This window comes from Eumetopias jubatus, unplaced genomic scaffold (assembly GCF_037043125.1).
Source record: "Eumetopias jubatus isolate StellerSeaLion01/CBP00866 unplaced genomic scaffold, mEumJub1_p1.0 scaffold_7, whole genome shotgun sequence".
Lineage (NCBI taxonomy): Eukaryota > Metazoa > Chordata > Mammalia > Carnivora > Otariidae > Eumetopias > Eumetopias jubatus.
In genome coordinates this window covers 122,457,449-122,476,087 of record NW_028274813.1, presented here as the reverse complement: position 1 = coordinate 122,476,087, position 18,639 = coordinate 122,457,449, and the positions used below count along the sequence as shown (strand labels likewise).

The 18,639-nt window shown below is 49.9% G+C and overlaps 1 protein-coding gene and 1 long non-coding RNA gene across 6 annotated transcripts in view; one reads left to right on the top strand and one right to left on the bottom strand.

Moving 5' to 3' along the window:
- CRTC3 (CREB regulated transcription coactivator 3) overlaps window positions 1-18,639 on the bottom strand; it is a 98,713-nt gene that overhangs the window by 20,716 nt on the left and 59,358 nt on the right. For 4 of the 5 annotated variants that reach the window (XM_088024933.1, XM_088024935.1, XM_088024932.1 and 1 more), the window contains 5 exons: window positions 18,341-18,460; window positions 10,367-10,428; window positions 8,690-8,752; window positions 6,542-6,642; window positions 581-616 (listed from right to left, as the gene is read on the bottom strand). In XM_088024933.1, coding sequence (XP_087881059.1) covers window positions 581-616; window positions 6,542-6,642; window positions 8,690-8,752; window positions 10,367-10,428; window positions 18,341-18,460 — 382 coding nt within the window. Of the gene's footprint in view, window positions 1-580; window positions 617-6,541; window positions 6,643-8,689; window positions 8,753-10,366; window positions 10,429-11,385; window positions 13,261-18,340; window positions 18,461-18,639 lie in introns of those variants that run through there. The other variant, XM_028122153.2, reaches the window with a different exon arrangement.
- On the top strand, window positions 13,539-15,332 carry LOC114223269 (uncharacterized). Its single transcript, XR_003612120.2, has 3 exons — window positions 13,539-13,660; window positions 13,921-14,187; window positions 15,045-15,332. It is a non-coding gene; the product is annotated as an uncharacterized LOC114223269 (long non-coding RNA).

The window sequence follows — 18,639 nt, the reverse complement described above, 5'->3', positions numbered from 1 at the left end:
CAAAGAAAGAAAACAGTGCCTGGTGCCGAATGAATAAAAGAACTGTGCCACTCATTTGTCACTGGCTCTCAGTGTCATCTCGGTAGATCTCCAACATCAACTGGCTTTATGAAACTCAGTTATCTCCTATAATTTCTGCAATTTCGTTTTGCAATCAATTTGCCTTTCTCTGGCATTGTTTACTTACGTTGGTCAATCACTGACTTGCAAAACTTTCTAAAGTAGGAAGAGACAGACAGCTGAGAAGGAAAGGGTCTTGGGATAACTAAGGGTCTGAGCGACCGATTCATTCATATTTTCATGTGGTTACAACTTTAGCTTCCCTGCACAACCGTGTGACCACAGGAGTGTGGGCACTCGGATGACAGGGAGTCTTTGTGATCCAAGTACACGGTTCCTCTCCTGTGCCCTTGATTGTGGCTAGCCTGGATTTTATACAGCCTCTTAGAAAAGTGAACCGATCAGCTGCCATCGGCACTTGGGGAAGTCCTGAAAACAGGAGTTTCGGGAGCATGAAGGGAGGCTAGAGACACTGCGGTCAGCATCTCGCTCAGCGCCGGTAGGTGAAAGCAGTTCATACCTTCCCCATGTACATCGTTCTCACCATCACAGAAACCTGGTGGGAAAGAAAAAAAAAAACAACTTTTATGTGGTGCTTTCAATTTTATCTAAGAATTAGTGACTCTTTCTGATTTGAAATAGAATTGTGAAAATTCCAAGGCAATTTTGGTACACTGATGCTCATTCAAGGTCCATTAGTGTTTCTACTAAAATTAAAATAGGTATGGCCTATTTGAGTCTAAAGTTGGCTCCTTTCTACTTTTCCTTTAAAATGATCTCAGTCTTAATTTTTTTTAACTGCCTGTCCTGAAAGAACAATATACGCAGTCTGAGAACCTCTATTCAAATCACAAAATAAAAAAATACAGATTGAAACTCTTGTAAGTTGTGGTGGTGGGGAAGGGCAGGTAACTCCAAAAGTCTACGTGACTGTTTCACACGTACCATGCATGTCTAGAGGGACAGACTACAAGTCCCATATTGTATGTTGTTATATATATCTTGCTTGCAAATAATCAAATTATTTTCTAAAAGAAGTTTATCTGCAGTCTCTGTCAATTCAAATAGCGGGTATGAGAGCTATTCACAAAGTTGTAAACATTTGACTTGGAATAAATTCTGGCTGAATCAAATATATTTAATCCATAAAACATACCCCAGATTACAAAGTATAATATTTTCCATTGCTCTAAGCTAAAACCCATGAATTATGCCAAGAATGTGATGTGTGACCATCCACCTTGGAGACAATCAAACGCACTAAATGAGTTTTCAGTATAAAATCAGGCCAAAGTTTTAAGTTCTGGGCCTTTAAATATACTTAAGTGCTTGCTTAAAGTTTAGATAAAGTTTCTGGAGATGCTCAGTCTATCGGTTAACCTGATGAGCCACTACAGCTTCCACACAAGGTCTAATGATCATTCATTCAACATGCATCCGTCAAGTTCCTGCACTGAGGGAGTGCTAGGCGTGGCCAGGTGGTAGAGCGCGGGTGAAAAGTTGGAACGCGGAAGCAAATTCTCTAAAACAGGTAGAAGACAGACGATTTCGGTGGAGCCCAGGGGCAGGGGCAACACTGAAAATCCCCAGGAGCACCAACAGGTTGATAAATTAAGCATACTCATAAAGACAGAACTTCTCTCAGCCCATGGAAGCAGAACCTAAGTTAGTAATTGAAGACTTTATTTTAGTGCACGGGAAGACTTGGGTAAGCCTGTTAAAATGCAGCTTCGTGGGCCCAAGCCTCAAAGACTGATTCAGAGGGTGTGAGAATGGGCCCCGGAATCTGTTTTTAACCATCACCTCTGAGGACTGTCCGCAGACCGTCCTTGGCCTGCTTACTGAGGGACCTGGACAAGGCCAGAGCTTAATCCCGATTTGACACATCCGGAGAAAGCAAGGTGAGGGCTGCCCAGCTGGCTCAGCGGGAAGACCATACAACTTTTGACCTTGGGGTCGTGAGTTCGAGCACCACACTGGATAGAGAGAGTACTTTAAAATCTTAAGGGGCGCCTGGGTGGCTCAGTCGGTTAAGCATTCCACTCTTGATCTCAGTCCGGGTCTTGATCTCAGAGTCATGAGTTCAAGCCCCATGTTGGGCTCCACACCCAGCATGGAGCCCACTCAATAAAAATAAATAAAATAAAATTTTCAAACAAACAAAAAACAAAGAAAGTAAGGTGAGCAGAACATCAGAAAATGAGGTGCCGAGAGACAAAAGGTGAAGCTCTACAGTCAGCACTGTCAGGAGGAGGGGAGAGAAACTTCGGATTCATCTCTTGTCTTCCTTGGAGCCCTCATCTTGGGAAGGGGCTGGGAACTTGACCATTCTGACCACGAAACAGTGATTATCCCGTTACAAATAATAAACAGCAACCTGGTATGGTATGTTGCAACACCTGTTCATTATCAAGACCCCAACACCCTCGGCTCCCTCAGTCAGGCCGACCTGGCCCTGAAACACGGGGGCCCAGCTGAGGGCTACCTGACGGAACTGAGTGGCAAGCAGAAACCCCACCTGCTCTCCCGTTAGTGCCACCGCTCTCCCTCAGACGGGCACAGGAGGAAGGCTTCATGGAGGAAGTGGTACGTGAATTAGGCCCTGAAGGATAATGACGAGGATGGCAATAGTTAAGAGCCAGCATTACGGGTCACGTCCTCCGGGCCAGGCTTCACAGCACTGTGAGGCAGTCCGCGTCGTCCTCAGAGCAGCCCCGAGACCGCACCATGCGTGGTCGGGCCTGTGTGCCTCCAGAATGTCCGACGGCTGGAGGGATGCGGACTCTGGGCAGTGAGGCGGAAGGGGACGCCCCAGTGCAGAGACGGGAGGAGGAGGAGAGGGAAGGGGAGGCCGAGTGTGTCTGGCAGGAGCAGGAACGGTGTCGGGCTGGAGCATGAGACGAGAGGCACGGCAGAGGGGGCTGCACTGAAGCAGGCTGCCGGTAGCTCGGCAGGACGCAGGAAACAGGACTGACAGGATTACAGCTGAGCTCTGGAGAGAGTGTTCTAGCGGCGGGGGGCGGGACAGATGGAAGGGGAAGGCCCCCAAGGCAGGGAGACGATGTGGGGAACCGGGAGGCTAGTCCAGGCAAGAAGGAAGGAGGGGCCGGGCATGAGGACAGGAAAGGGGCCCTCGGAGGCTCGCTGCGGGGCAGGAGCGCCGGGGCTTGGCTGCTGACGGTGTGAGGGCTGCGGGAATGAGGGTGATCACAGACACCCGGCTCCCGGGTTTAGCGCCCCGGTAAGCAGAACAAGGGTGGTGGCGCTAACTGCTGTGTGGGCGCCAAGCTAACGCAGAACCGGCGTAGCCACGCCTGGACTTTTATTACTGGGTCACAAAATACTGTAGGATATAACTAGAAATAAAGCGTTAAAACTAAAAAGGGAACGCTTTGTGACTGGACATCTGGAAACAGAGGAAACTCACTCACATCCGTCCCACAGGGCTAAGGGGTGGCCGCGGCCAGGGCTGCATCTGGGTTCCGAGCACCCTGGAGGCCTCCGAGCCGCTGATCGCTGACCTCCCGAGTGCAACACAGACCATGTACCCTCTACCCGCTCCCCTGCCTGACAGATCTAGACTCCTCGCACCGGCTGGATTTGCAGAGCAGGGTCCCTTCACAACAAGCGTCTGGGGCTTCAGCCTCCCCACTTGGGCACTCTTGCCAGCTGGGTGATGCTTTCGGCCCCTCTTCAGATCTGGGATGCCTGTGCCCTCCCCTCTCTGTCCTCTCTGTGCAATCAGGGGTCATTAACAGGCTCACTTCCTTTGGGGTTGTTTGCATTTTAGACCTTCTCCTTAACCATGCGGGTCATAGCGTTTGCCTGCTGACAGGTCACGGAGGTCCAAGACCTGCCTCTTCCCCAGGGGAGGAGCTTGGGGCTACGGTTCCCAAAGCTGGTACAACTCATTATCTATCTACAGCTGTGGGTGCAGAGAAGACAATTCTCCCACACTCTTCGGTCCTGAGCTCTAGACTGTTCCCGGAAAGGACAGGGACCACCCCAGCCCCCACCTCCATGACCACGTGGGAACGGAGGGCTGTTAGGGGACAGTTCTGGGCTATGGGACACAGCCAGGGCCACAGGGAGCCCTTACGCTTGCCCGGCAGTGTGCATGTGAAATGGCAAACTACACCTGTCGCCAGGGAAATCTGGTCATCGCTTCTCTTCACAGATTCTGGATAATGAAATGAGAAGAAACTAAAAACCTTGTCTGGTTGTATAAGCTTATTCCTGTCATTTACATCGACCACTTACCACTGACACCTAATTGTCATGCAACTCAATAACCATTGTGAAAATTACGAAGCATGAACAGACTAATGGCTTTATTCTCTGAGGACACAAACTCCTGCTCGTGGACGTACCAGTTTATTACTCATGTGGTTAAGTAAGAGCAGATGCTCTCTTATCATCAGCTTGCAAAGAAACAAACAAACAGATAGTGGGAACACAGAGGCTGCATCATTCTGCTCAGGAAGGATTCCCAGGGAAAGAGCAATTACCATTACTTCTGCTAGAGCCCGAATCCTGGGCTTCAATTGTATTTTCCCATTGCTTTTTAAATCTTTACTTTATTTGGTTGGTTCTATAATAAATACCTTTTTGCAAAGTTAGCTGGTATTTTTAAAATCCAAAAGGAAAGAAAATGAAAAACTTTTAATGAATTACAGGGGGAAAATACACGAAACCATTTAAAATAGCTCCCACCAACAAATATAATTCTCCAGAAATAATCCCCATCCTTGGAGACTTGAATAATATTTTAAACACACTGGCTTTCCCACGTAAACACATCCATATTTGGCCGTGTTTCTGAGCTCTGCTGTACTTGCACGGCAAGTGTGCACGAGCAGGCCCACGGCTCGGACGCTGGAGCTGGGGGCCCGCCCACACCCCCCCACACCCCCCGCGCCCGTCAGACGCTGCGGACCCACGACCTCCAGCCGCTGACTTGACAAGGAGTGACCACCTCGATTCTCAAGTCAACCCAGGAATTCTCCTCCCGGATTTCTTTCTTGCTCTGTCTGCCAGGGGCAACACTGACATAGTTCTGCCTGATTCCTCCTCATGCACCCCTTCCGACATCTCTCCTCTCTCCCCTCAAAGGCTACAGGGCTCCTGGCATAAATACTGCACCCAGTTAATCCCTTTCTGCGCTTTTTCTCTCTGCGTGCAGGCCTGAAAGGCTCTTTATTTAAATCACCTATGGTTGCCTTCTGCGATCCACGCTTCTGGCTCTTTCTGCAGAAGCACAAACTTTGCAGATAGGACAAGAGAAACGAAGCAATGGAAGAGGCAGAGAGGCAGCTCTGTATCCAGGGCTCCAGGGTCAAAACCCATCCACCTGGTTCCCTCCCCATCCAGGGAGACCAGGATGTCGCTGTACTTCCTGGCACCCCCAGTGATCACAGTCTCTGCCTTTCTGGCCTTTGTTTATATGCTCCTGTATCTGCCTCTCCTGGAGCTAAACTAGCACCTCTCCCCATAGACCCCACTCCTCTAAGCAGTGAGCAGTAGGCTCCCCGTCCAGTTCCCACATTGTGCCAGCTTGACGCTCCCATTCCCATGGGGGGAAACATGGCTAGATGGCCCAGACCGACTCTCGTAGATCTCACACTTGAAAAGTAAGGGAATGTTTAGGCAAAGGCGGTCATCTATGAATTCCATCAAGGGAAGAGATACGGCGACAGTTATTACTAAATCCCGCCCCTACTATGTGCAAGGAAACAAGACCTTGCACGTTCTCCGAACAGAGACTATTTCGGGTTCAAATGGTCTGAAAAATAAAGACGACGAGAAAGCCTGGGTTATCTTGACCAAGATTTACTTATTCCAGGTTTAAGACCAAACACCTAGCCCTGTTTGTGGACAAGAGTCAATCTGCATATGAAACGGGTAATTCAAGACCATTGTTCCTACTAGATTATCACCCCCAGAAGGAAAGGCAGGCGTGGAGTGCGTCTCAGCGAGCCAGGTTCAGGTTCGGTTCCTGGCAGGTGAGATGTCAGCACCCAGCGTGTGTTCTAGCAAGGGCTCTGTGCCTGCAAGCCACTGGGTAATTTCTCCATCACTGAGGGTTCCTCTGTGCCGGGCACCGCGCTGGCGGTGAGACCATTAAGATGCTGACTTTTCAAGAAATCCCCACTGAGCAGGGGGAGAGAAGACAGTCGAGTGGCACAGGTGCCAAGACAGGCCTGAGCCCGGAGGAACTCTGGCATGTGACAAGGACACGGGTAGTTCCGGGCTGGCAAAGGGAGGAAGGTCAAGGATGGCCCCACGGAAGTGACAACAAAGCCATGAGTGTTGGTCAGGTAGGCTGGGGTAGATCAGAGAGGAAGAGACAGGGAAAGGAAGACGCATCAAGAGTGGTTCACGTGGCCAACAGAGGTGACTGAGGGCCAAATCCCGGAGCTCGAGTCATTCCAAACAGAATGAGAAAGCACAGACGCTGTGAGCAGGGGCCTGTGTGTCTTACCCATGTATGGGGCAGGCCAGGCCGACTGGCCCCCTCCTCCATAGGGGTCCTGGGGCTTGGCGCTCAGAGCACTCGTGTGAAGAGCGGAATCAGAATTGGTCCTAAGGGGAGGAGGAGAGAGTCTTACTGAAAATCCATTTTTCCTTAGTAAGAATGCAATATTGTTTGCTGCAAATTACCAAAGGAGAGAAGTCAAGCACCCTTAAGATGAGGAGTCTGAACCTACCTGAAGTCCCTCACATCGGTAACAGCCTCTGAGGATCGCCCACACCCAAAAAGATTTTAATCTGTACCTGTATGGTCTTACACTTTGAGGCTAAGGGCATAATGATCTATTTCAACAATGCAGAGCTTGGACTCACAGCTTCCCCTAAGGAGCTTCCCATTCTCCCTTGCAACCCAGAAGACAGCTGGGACCAGCACGTTCTCTGCACCAGATTCTCTCCATCTGAGAGTAAATCCTCCTGTATGAAGGGTCCCTGACAGCAGTCGTTCAGGGAGCATGCAAGGTCGAGACAACTTTGAAAATAATACTGAACGTTCTTTGCCCTTCCGCTCTCATTCTCCTACGAGCACGGCAGAGTTGCCAGCAGTGAGGCTGTGAGGTCACCGTGGATGGAACGCATAAACAGAGAAGCCAGCTATCTTCAAGAGCTTTGTAAAAGGTACAACAATGCCACTCTTCTCAATAAAGTCTTCTTTGTTTCAGAAAACATAACTGCGCTTCCTAAAAGAAGGTACCTTTTATGTTGACATGTGATGAGTTTATTACTGCTATTTTTTAATTTTTAAATTAACAAGTATCCTTTATAAATCTCTCAATTTCATTTCCAATATCAATAGATAAATATCAGCCACAGCCATGTACGCAAACACTCTTGGAGGGCCTCAGTGGTTTTTTAAGACTGTAAAGGAGTCCTCAGACAAAAAGTCTGGGAACCCCTGATATATAGCAAATTTCGGAAATTGCCCCAGATGGCTCCAATTTCTGCATAGCCTTAGCTGTAAGGGATGATTATTTACTTTTTCTCATCCAAGGGTCAAACTATCTGCCATAAAAAGAACTTGTGAGAGACTTCAAATTAGCCTAACATGCTTCTCTGTGGTCTGTTCCAGGTGACAGCCTCATGGGCACCGCGGCAGTTGCTGTGTTCAGACAAGGGTCGGGGAGCGGGGGAGGGTTCGGAAGCCGTGTGAGGCAGCAGGAAGAGTACGGACCCTGGGATGAGAGACCCCCGGGTTTGGATTCCAGCTCCTTTAGAGATGCAAAGAGGTGCAAGAGAGTATCAATCAAATGCAGACAGACAACTGGGAAAATCTGTATATAGCCTGGGTATTGGCTAATAGTAAGGAATCGCTGTTAATTTTGTTAAGTGTAATAATGGCATTGTGGTTGTGTTTTCTTTAAAAGAAGTTCTTAGCAACCTTTCCTGTTAGAGACGTTTACAGGTGCAACAGTCTACCTAGCGGGGCTGCGGCGGGGGTTTACGGCAGTACTCAGATGACGACCAAAGCCGAAGCGTGGGCACGGGGCCTTCTAGCAATGCTTTTCTCTTTTGTGTGTTTTATATTTTGCACTATAAACAGTTTAAAAAAAAAATCCCAGTTCCATCACGTGTTAGCTACGTTGCCTTGGACAGGTCATTTAATCTCTTAAAACAGAAAATAATATTCATTCTTGAAGGCTGCTGTCAGGATTGAAAACACTGACCTCCACAGAACACTCACCCCTGGAGTCCAGCCCAGGTCGATCACGACACGAGCTAACGTTGACTGAGTGCTAATGCTTCCCCCGTTTCTTATAAATCTTAGCTGATCCTCACAGCCACCCACCACCCTCACAGGGTGAGAGAGGTATTGTTATCTACCTTTTCCAGATGAGTAAACCGGGGCACAGAGAAGTTATGTAACTTAGTCAAAGTCACACAGTAAGAGCCAGCCCTGTAGTCCCCCCGGGACCCCCTCTAGGTATTCGGTACTATCCGTGCAGACAGTCAATAAATGGCGGGAGATCTAGGCTAAAAAAATACTTCCTATAAACACATGTGACATGAATACCCTCTGGCAACTGGATAATATATAAAGAACATCAGGACAATCAAATTGGTCGTCTTTAAATTTCTTTCTACTAGGAATCAACCCGGGTACCTGTTAAGAGCAGATGTCAGCCTGAATCCAGGGTGCTTTTCTTCTTTCCAAGGATGCTGCTGCCTTTAAAAACCAGAATGACAGAAAAAGTAAAGACATTCAATTCACAGGAGCAAAGGGGAGCCTCGGGCCTGAGTTTGAGAACTGGCTCTTCTACTCACCTGGGCAAAGTCACTTCAAACACTCCATGCCTCGTTCATTTTGCTCAACATCGTTAAAATGAGGTCAGACTGAGTGATCTCTCCGATTCCTATGATTCCTGATTTCCATGATTAAAAACCACCACAAGTCCATGAGAACAGGATTAGCCAGCGAGGCATATATGGAGCTTTGGTTTTGTTTTGTCTTAAAAAGGGCAGACAAGCATCTTTGAAATAGTTCAAAATCTATGACCGACTCCTCTCTAGGGGATACGAGGTCTCAGTCCAGATGTGTAAAAAGTCACTGCTCAGCACACACCCCGAGAGTGTGTGCAGGGGGAGCCCTGACAATCCGGAGGTGAAAAGTGCCTTCCCAGAGACAGCCGTGAGGAGGGACACAGCTGGCTCAGGTGTCCGGTTCACGAAAATACTTCTCTCACTACTCCCGGTGCTCTGGGCAGCTGCAGACACCTTTTCCTTGGATACAAATTTTCGAAAATCGGTCTGGAGATGTCTTTTTATGACCGAACATACCATATCGTATCGACCCCACGACCTTGGATCCCGGGATTCTTGGGGGCAGCCGAGACCCGCCCGGAGGCGGGAGCCTGCTGTTACTCATCCTCATACGGACTTCCCAGGTCCTGACTACGTTATTCACCGTAAGTGCGCGGTCAGGGTTTGCCCAGAGGGTGGATGGAGAGTCAACCTCAACGCAGAGAGCACTTTGAATGTCTCTTTTTTGATACGTACACTTCAATGTCTCCTAAATCTGACTTGGTGATCTGAGAGTGATACCACACAAGCAATGGATACACCCGTCTTTGCAGTTAGTTTTAGGTTCTGTCACCCTCTATACTCAAAAATACTCAATTTTGGGGGGCATATATCCTCTGTATACAAAAATACTCAGAGACCCTAAATCAAATCCACTGTGCAAATTACATTTTGAGAAGCTTATTAAATCTTTCACTCCTTCCAGCGGCTAAGACACCCTGAGCGAAGACAGTTATTTTTCCATGTCTCAAATGAAAGAATACCGGGGCGCCTGGGTGGCTCAGTCGGTTAAGCGACTGCCTTCGGCTCAGGTCACGATCCCGGAGTCCCGGGATCGAGTCCCGCATCGGGCTCCCTGCTCATCGGGGAGTCTGCTTCTCCCTCTGACCCTCTTCCCTCTCGTGCTCTCTCTCTCTCATTCTCTCTCTCTCAAATAAATAAATAAAATCTTTAAAAAATATATTTTAAAAAAATAAAAAAAAATAAAAGAATACCAAATCAGGGTATCCTACTGGTAGATGTAGTCCAAGTGTGTTTCCATTTGATTTTAAATATGAAGATCTAGATTTTTAAAATGATTTTTCATCTTAGACTTCCATATCAGCCTATGAGTCTACCTGAAAGACCTACGTTTTCTAAGAGAAAACAAGAGTCTATGATTCATATCAGAAATTTCCAAAACCATATTCAAGGTAGATAAGAGAAAGTGAAATCGACAAACAACACGTGCCCACCATAGCTTTTAAAACAGCTTGCTTACCTTGGCCAACTCTCATCCAGGGGCTGTGAGGAGTAACTGGCTCCGAACGTACTACCATCAAAGTGAAATTTTTTAATAAAGGAAAAATAAAATTAATGGAAAGGTGAAGCAGAATGAAGAAGCCAGAACTGTGGAGAGTTAAACACCCGAGTTTCTGGTTCTTATCTCTCTATACACCAACAGCTCTTCCTCCATGCTCTCTCTGATAACCTTCCTCTGGAAAACCTATTCCTCCCACCAGCGCCCTCTGTGATTTATGTGGGGGTCTTTTTTTTTTGCCTGCATAGCATCTTTTTGTTTTCAAGAACTGCTCCCGCCCTTCACCCCAAACCTGGTGACGACATCCTTCTGCGTGGGCCCCTCTGTCCCGGGGGGATGTACCAGGCTCAGTATTTCCAGTCAAGGTACCTTATACCCCTGGGAACAGTGATCGGCTCAGGGATGGGCTCATGACACAAACAAGCCCAAGAGAGCCTCAGAGGAGGAAAGGGAGTGCCCTCAGCTGGGGTGCTGAGCCTGAGAGTCCTGTAAAGCTCTGCAAGAGAGAGCCTGTCCTTGCGGGAAGTCAACACAGACGTGGCACCTCACAGATGCTATCGTATGAACCCCTGGATCTAGCCCTTGGGCTTCCAGTGACATAAGCCAGTGAGTTTCCTTTCCTCGAGCAGAGGATTCCCATTACTTATAACCATAAGAGAGTCGCATGAGATCTGTCGTGTGCTCAGGGCTGTAGTCGCAGGGTCGGGAGACTGAGCCCCGTGTCAGGCGCCGCACTCAATGTGGAGTCCGCTTGGGTTTCCCTCTCCCGCTGCCCCCCCCATTCTTTCTCTCTCTCTAAAAATAAATATATAAATCTTTTAAAAAATTTTTTAATCATAATATTCTCCTGCTAAAAAAATCTTTAATGATTCTATATAGAAGCCGCCACCTGCTTGGGCTCAGGAGGGAAGGGAGGGGCCTATTACGCAGGCCTGGGCTGGGCGCCCCAGGATCTGGCACTCGTACTAGGTGGCACTCACGGGTTCCCAGTGATTTGGTGTGAACGGCCTCCTCTGTGAGGAGAAGCGTTATGATCCCAAGTTTCACTTTCTGTGTATTCATTTTGTCCCATCCAGTTAGCTTATTCCTTCATCTGAATCGAAGTAAATACAATAGAAGAGAGGATTTTCAAAAGAGAACCATTTCTTCAACATTAACTGTTAAGCTTCACGTAGACGAAGGGCAGATGAGAATATGCTACAGGAGGAGACAGAAGAGGCGAATGTGGTCATGAAATAAGCAGCTCCCCCTCCCCCTGAGACGAAACGCTCCAGCATCTTCGCCAACAGAGCCATTAGTGAGGAGGCGCTGACTCCCACCACCTGTGGTTAGCCACCTTTCCCTTCCCTGCAGTTTGATGAATCTCCATCCAGCTAACACAACGCAGCGTGCAGGGATAGAACAGGAACATCATGATCAAACACCGATTACTTCAATGTTAAGGTTCCAATTAGCATTTCAAGCTCTCCGATGTATATTAACAGCATGAAGTGTAGTGATTTCCTGAAATTTATTTTTTACGGGCATCTGGCTATGTTGCCCAGGCTGCAGCTCCTCGGCTATTGACAGGAGTCATCCCCCTGCTGACCTGCTCTGTTCCGCCCTGGGCAGGTTCACCCCTCCTTAGGTAACCGGGTGGTCCCCCACTCCTGCAGGTCACCGTGTTGGTGCGGAACTGAGCCTGGACACCTGACCGGCATGGCACACTACACCCCAAACTCCCGAGCTCAAGCCGTGCCCCCCTCAGCCTCCCGAGGGGCCAGGGACCGGACGCACCACCATGCTCGGCTGGGATTTTTAATACGACCCGGCTGAGGCATCAAATGTGAAGAGATGTGACCTCTGAGCATTCTTAATTCTCACTGTCACATCTCATTTATTGAATATTAAAAAAGCCCGAGAACTGTTGGCATCAAGAGAACCACCAATGTTATCATCGGCTGACGGTTAAAGTCAACCAAAGGGTGGGGTGCCTGGGTGGCTCCGTCGGTGAAGCGTCTACCTTCAGCTCAGGTCACGATCCCGGGGTCCTGGGACTGAGTCCCACATCGGGCTCCCTGCTCAGCGAGGAGCCTGCTTCTCCCTCTCCATCTCCCTGCTGTGCCTCCTGCTTGTGCTCTCCTGCTCTATCAAATAAATAAAATATTAAAAAAAAAAAAAGTCAACCAAAGGGAAACCTAGAAAAGGTTCATTTCTTCTGCTGATTTCAGAAAGGTTCATTCAGGTGGCTCTGACTACTCCACCACACTGACAGGTCCTACAGAACAACCTTAGGATGGGGAAAATAGCCTTATTTGTAAACCTGAATTTACCATTAATTCAACAAACATTTTTGGAATGCCTACCAGCTGCTAGCAACCAAAGAGAAACGCAGGGTTTTCAGCAAGCCAGACCAGCTCCTAGGCCACCCCCCGCCACCCCCTGGTCAGTTAGCCTACGTTAAAGACTTAAAGACGTTTCCACCTGCACCTCTGTATCTGCCCCACCCAATGCACTCCTTCCCAGCTCCTTTGCGACCTCCTCCTCTGCCTCCAATCCTGCCACTCCTGGAGGTCTGCGGCCTCGAAGCCTCTCCCCAAGGAGCTGCCGGGGCAAAGGGCCGCAGAATCGCTGGGTGCCCTGCAGCGGTGGCAGCCCCGGAGGCCGGAGACACTTGGGGCGGCGTGCTGAGGACACAGAGCTGGGACCACCCAAGCTCGCCTGGGTAGCCCCACCCCGGCCTCTGGCTCGAGGCGGCCCTGGGAGCGCAGCAAGTCACAAACCCAGACCCCGGCTGCCAACAGCACGCGGACCCCAAGTCTGAGTCTCCTGCTGCCCCTTCAGCTTCACAACAAAAGTACTTCAGCCTCCACCTGAAAGCCTCCCCCCCCTTCCTCCCCCCTGGCGCCTCTGCCCCTTTTCTAGCCCACCCGCCCGTATTTCAGTATTTCCCTGACCGAGGTGCTCCCCAAGTGCCTACAGCTCTGGAGAGGAAACTCCTCCTCGTGTTCCTGCCTCAACCCAGCGACAAAGGGGCGCCCCTAACTCCTTCTCCACATGGGCAGCCGCAGAGGGAAGCTTCTTACTCACTCTTCCCCAAAGGAAGGGGAGTAGCTCTTCTGCTGATAAGACAGGACATCTGTTGGCCCACGTACCCATGGGTGGGGTCACTGAGCCACAGAAGCGCCAGAGAGTTCCACCCTCTTTTCTGTGCTCCCTGCCTCGTGGCTGGAGAGCACAGCCGGGCTTCTTCTTTCGGCTTCCTGTTCCCCTGTGGTAAGTGCACCTGGGGCAGGGCTCGGGACCGGCCTGCTGGAGGCAGTCTGGACGCCGGCCACGTTCTCTCCTAGCCTCGAGGACTCCGGGTTCTCCCGGGCCGGCCTTCGCGGGGCAGGCCTGTGACCTCCCGTGTAGCTGGCGGGGCGAGGGAACCCCGAGTCGGCTTGATAGAACCCGCCCACCAAGACGAGTTCCAGGGTCAGATTTAAAGACCTAAAGCTGGTCACAGTTTGGTTCCTTCCTCATTTCTCAACCAGGTCTTTGCCATCACGCTACTTCCTCTTGTCCTTGATTATCCAACTACGTCCCGCTAGAACACATCGTAAAATCAAATGTTAAGGGAAGTGTAGGAGCGGGGTCCTCTGGAGTCCTCCCGTGTACGAGAACGTCCTCCCGCTTCCCTCAGCACACGAGTGACAGCCAGACGGCATGGGCAATTCTGAAGTCTGACTCGGTTCCCCTGAAAACTCTACACCCCAGCCATTTCCTCGTCCTTCACGATGGAAATCACTGATGGGTATTAGGTAAAAATCGGGTGTTGTGATCAAATAAATTCTGTTAGTCCTGGGTGAAGAGACCGTTTCTTGACTGCAGGGCTTCTCGGAGCCCCAGCTTCGACTGCGAAGCTCAGGGTGGGGGGACAGAGAGTAGTGTTTCCTCAAACCTAACAGGCCATGCGTGTCAAAGAAAGTGTTCTATAAACCAGTGCCCTAAAATTTTCATCTCATTGTATGAAAAGAATCAAAGCAAAGCCTGTTCCAAAGACGAAAGCCATTCCTAACTTTGGCCAGTCTTAATGCCTCTCTTCACGACTGTCCGTGCTGGTTTCCCAGATGCAATACACTCTTGAACCTTGTTGGGAATATAAATCAGAAATTTCTCAGACATTCACTCTTTTTTCTCTCTTTCTAAAAATACATTTAGGGGAAGGCATTTTCTATGATTCTTCAGTGTGTCCCCTTCTTTCTCACTGCATTATCCACAGGGATAATACTTATGTTAATTGTTCAGAAATTCAGCAGGATGGGGTTTGGGACCCTTGTCTAATGCCCTCGAGGAGTGAAGAGGGCTGCTGAAGGCATGAGCGCTTGAAGAGCCTGTATTCTGAGTTCTCAAACCCAGGCCCCAGCCAGGGACCAGGCAGTGCCTCTCCTGTGCCCTGAGGGTGGCCCCAGGCCAGAGCCCAGAGGGACAGCATCCTGGTCTTTGCCTGTGGCGGCCACCCATGCCAGCAACAAAGCCCACGGCACTCGCCTTCTCGGAGGCCACGGCCGCCCACTGCAGAAGGAATCTCCCCAGCCCAAGCTCTGCTTGCTCTAGCTGCCCGCTCTGGGCGGAAGCCAGAATATTTATGAAACAATGTTCATTTTGTGTATCATAGGACTGAACCCTTGTCTAGGCTGATCTGCCCCTTCTAAAATAACTTCCAAGCCAAGAAGCAGCTGTAAGAAGACAACTCTGGGGCGCCTGGGTGGCTCAGTCGTTAACCGTCTGCCTTCGGCTCAGGTCATGATCCCGGGGTCCTGGGATCAGGCCCCGCATCGGGCTCCCTGCTCCGCGGGAAGCCTGCTTCTCCCTCTCCCACTCCCCCTGCTCGTGTTCCCTCTCTCACTGTGTCTCTCTCTGTCAAATAAATAAATAAAATCTTAAAAAAAAAAAAAAAAGACAAGTCTGAATACATTTTTTCTCTTTGTCCTAACAAACTGTTCAAACCAGCATTAACACTTGCAAAGGACAGAAGTGGGTAAGCGGCATTAGGGAGGTAACAGACACACACGTGAAAGGCCACCATTTAAAGCAAATTATTTCTAAATCAAATGAATGTGGCGTGAAAGGAAAGATGGAATCTTTCTCTAAGTTCTCCTGAATCTATTAGCATCTTCGACATAAAATCATCCCTCTCCTATATTTCATGGGACTCATGGTCCCTTGATTCTGCAGGAGAGATGTGCTGTCCATTTATGGACAGGCCTAAGCTTTTTTGAACGAGCAGAAGTCCAGTCCCCAGGCCCCAGCTAGATGCTTAGGAAGAGCATACGGAGAGACGTTTCAGACCTGTACCGTCTGATAAACTTTAATTTATGGGCATATTTAGTTTTTGCTTCCCCTCCCCTTTGGAGGTGACCTGCTTTTTGCTGTTGCTGTCAAAAGGTGACTCGTACATGGGGTCAAGTTACACCCTAACATACAGTGTAGTCACTCCTTCCGCGACTCTGCACAAGACATTCCCCCGGCCTGGAATGTTCCCTCTCCAGCTGTCTTCCTCTCTCTGTACCACTTACCACCATGTGCGGTCATTTGCCTTAATCATTGCTGTACTGTTTGCTGGCTGTCCCCTCCCCCAGACTGTAAACCCATGAAGGCAGGGACATGTCTTATTCACCATCGAGTGTCCTGTGCTTAGAACAGTACAGGGCCACCTGGGTGGCTCAGGCGGGTTGAGAGTCTGCCTTCGGCTCAGGTCGTGATCCCAGGGTCCTGGGATCGAGCCCCGTGTCGGGCTCCCTGCTCAGCCGGCAGCCTGCTTCTCCCTCTGCCTCTCCCCCTGCTCGTGCTCCCTCTCAAATAAATAAATAAAATCTTAAAAAAAAAAAAAAAAGAACAGTACTTCTACAGAGAAGAGACACTGTAGCTGTCTGCTGAACACATGAATGCATTATCCCCTTACCTGCTGCTTCTTCAAGCCTCAGATTTACCTCCAGGATGCCTTCTCCGGCCAACACTGGTCCAGGCTGCCCCTCCTATGAGCTCGTGCAGCCCGCGTGGTCCTGGCTACGACTCAGCACACTGTGCTGTGATCTCCGAGAGCGCCGTGAGGGCAGGGAGCCTATCACGCTCGCCGTTACACCTACAGGGTCGGAGCGGGGCCTGACACTGGTGGACACCTAAATTATTTTTCCGTGAACGAGTACCTTCCTCGTCCTGTCACTTTCCTTCGACCCCCTCCTCTTCTAAGTCACTCCTTCAGTTAGAAAAGCAGTGAGCACATGTCAGTACTGAGACCACACTTGCTGCAAAGAGGATCTGAGATAGCTACAAACAGGTATTTATAAATATGCCACGTACATATTATCATATTTAGAGAGAACACCTACAGGAGAAAAAGAGAATGGAGAATTGGAGAAAGATATATTGTTAAATCAGGCAAAGAAACACTCAAAGCCTTTTGCTTGAAAACTCCCAGCCATCTGGACAACGGTCTGATGTACTCAGTCCATCCACACGTGTGCACTAGCGGAAGAATCAGCTGGATTCCATGGAAGTTAGGACAGTTCCAGAGCGAACCCAAGGACTCAGTCGTCATCCCCACCGTCCCGGACCAGTGGTCACGAAATCCACGAAGACTACAAGTCAGCGTCTCTCACGGACCAAAGTGCTGTGTTCCTGGGGTCACTCTCCCTGCCTCCAAATGGAAAACAGCAAGAAACGGGGGTGGGGGAGGCAAGAGAGGTCCTGGCTCCCTTGGTGGGTCCTACAACTCCTCCCACAGGGCCTCTCTTGACGGGGCGGCGGGGGGGGGGGGGGGGGGGGGGGGCCTGGGCCGACCCACCGAGTGGTGCCCTGAGGGGAGAGGCCCAGGCCGGGGCTCAGCTTGCCCCGGGGCTCAGTCTGTGCCCTTCCAACCTCAGCAGTGGAATCTCAGACAAGTGACTTTGACGCGCAGTTTCCTCCTTGGAAAACGGAGGTTAAAAAAAAAACAAAAACGAACTACTCAGTGAGTTTTGAGGACTACGTGACGCATCAATTGCCCAGCACAGTGCCTGGCATGGGTAGGTGCTCAGCAAACATGCGTGCCCTCCCCCCACTTCCTGGTTTCTCGTGAAGCCAGCTCTACCATCACTGCCAGGAACTCGGCTCTGCAGTAACACTCGCCCCGCCTTCCTGTGCCCCCCCCCCCGCCCCCGTGAGGAGCGTGCAGGGAGAGCACCAGCCTTCCTGGCACACTGCTTCTCTGTCCTCTCCCACAAAACCTCCACAAAACCCAGCTCAGTCCTGTGTCCCTGAAGCCCTGAGCACAGAGCTGGTGTTCCAGCGGGTGACCTCCGCCCACCCCCCCGCGGCCCTGGCCCCCAGTTAAACGAAATTGCCAGGGGAACTCACAATCTCCTTCTCCTTATTCCTACTTAACAGCATAGGATTTGGCGGATGGACAGTGTAAGAATTTTCCTAACTACCAGCTTTATATCTCAGGTGTCCTTTGCTGAGTTTGGAACTCAAAAAATAGAGAAGATCCTATGAAATTTCTTCTCTAAGTTCTAATGGCAGGTTACCAGGTCAACAGGAATAAAAATTAGTCACTTATCTGTCTCTCTGTTTGAGCTAGATAGACTAACTCTCTCTAACCTGGTTCAAAGTCAGGTTTAGCTCTGACCTGGCTGCTTTCTGAAGAAAATGCTGAGGAGGCCTTGCAACAGGGCTAGGTTACAGGTTGTTTATGTTCCGTCCCTTAACTCAACTCTATCAATGTTTTCATCAAGTAAATACCCGCGATGATCTTTCCAACTTTTAGCTGCAGAGATGTTTCTAGTTTCCAACTCATTTATTTTTATTGCCCCCATTCATCAGATAAAATGAAGGCTTTGAGGCCAAAGGGGAACTGTGGGGAAGATAAGTCCTGAAAACCTTTCAAACATTTCAAAAACTCATACCTCCTCCCCAGACAACGAAAAAGGATATTTGTCGTCCTGGCTTGTCCCCGGACCTTCGATGGAGAGGGTGGAAGCGGGTCCTGGATGGCCTCTCTACCAGCCCGTGGTGGCGGGTCCCCCGCACGCTATCAGCCTGGTGAAGGGAGGGCTGCCGAGAGAAGGGGTAGGAGTCGGCCCGTGACCATGAAATTGCCATTCACCCTCAAGAACAACAACAGGGAACAACAGCAGATGAAAGGACCGACTTCAGGTTTCTACAGGTGTTCACGACTGGGCCTCGAGTCAAGGCAAATCCAACCACGCGGCACGTGGAGCTCTTCCTTAAGG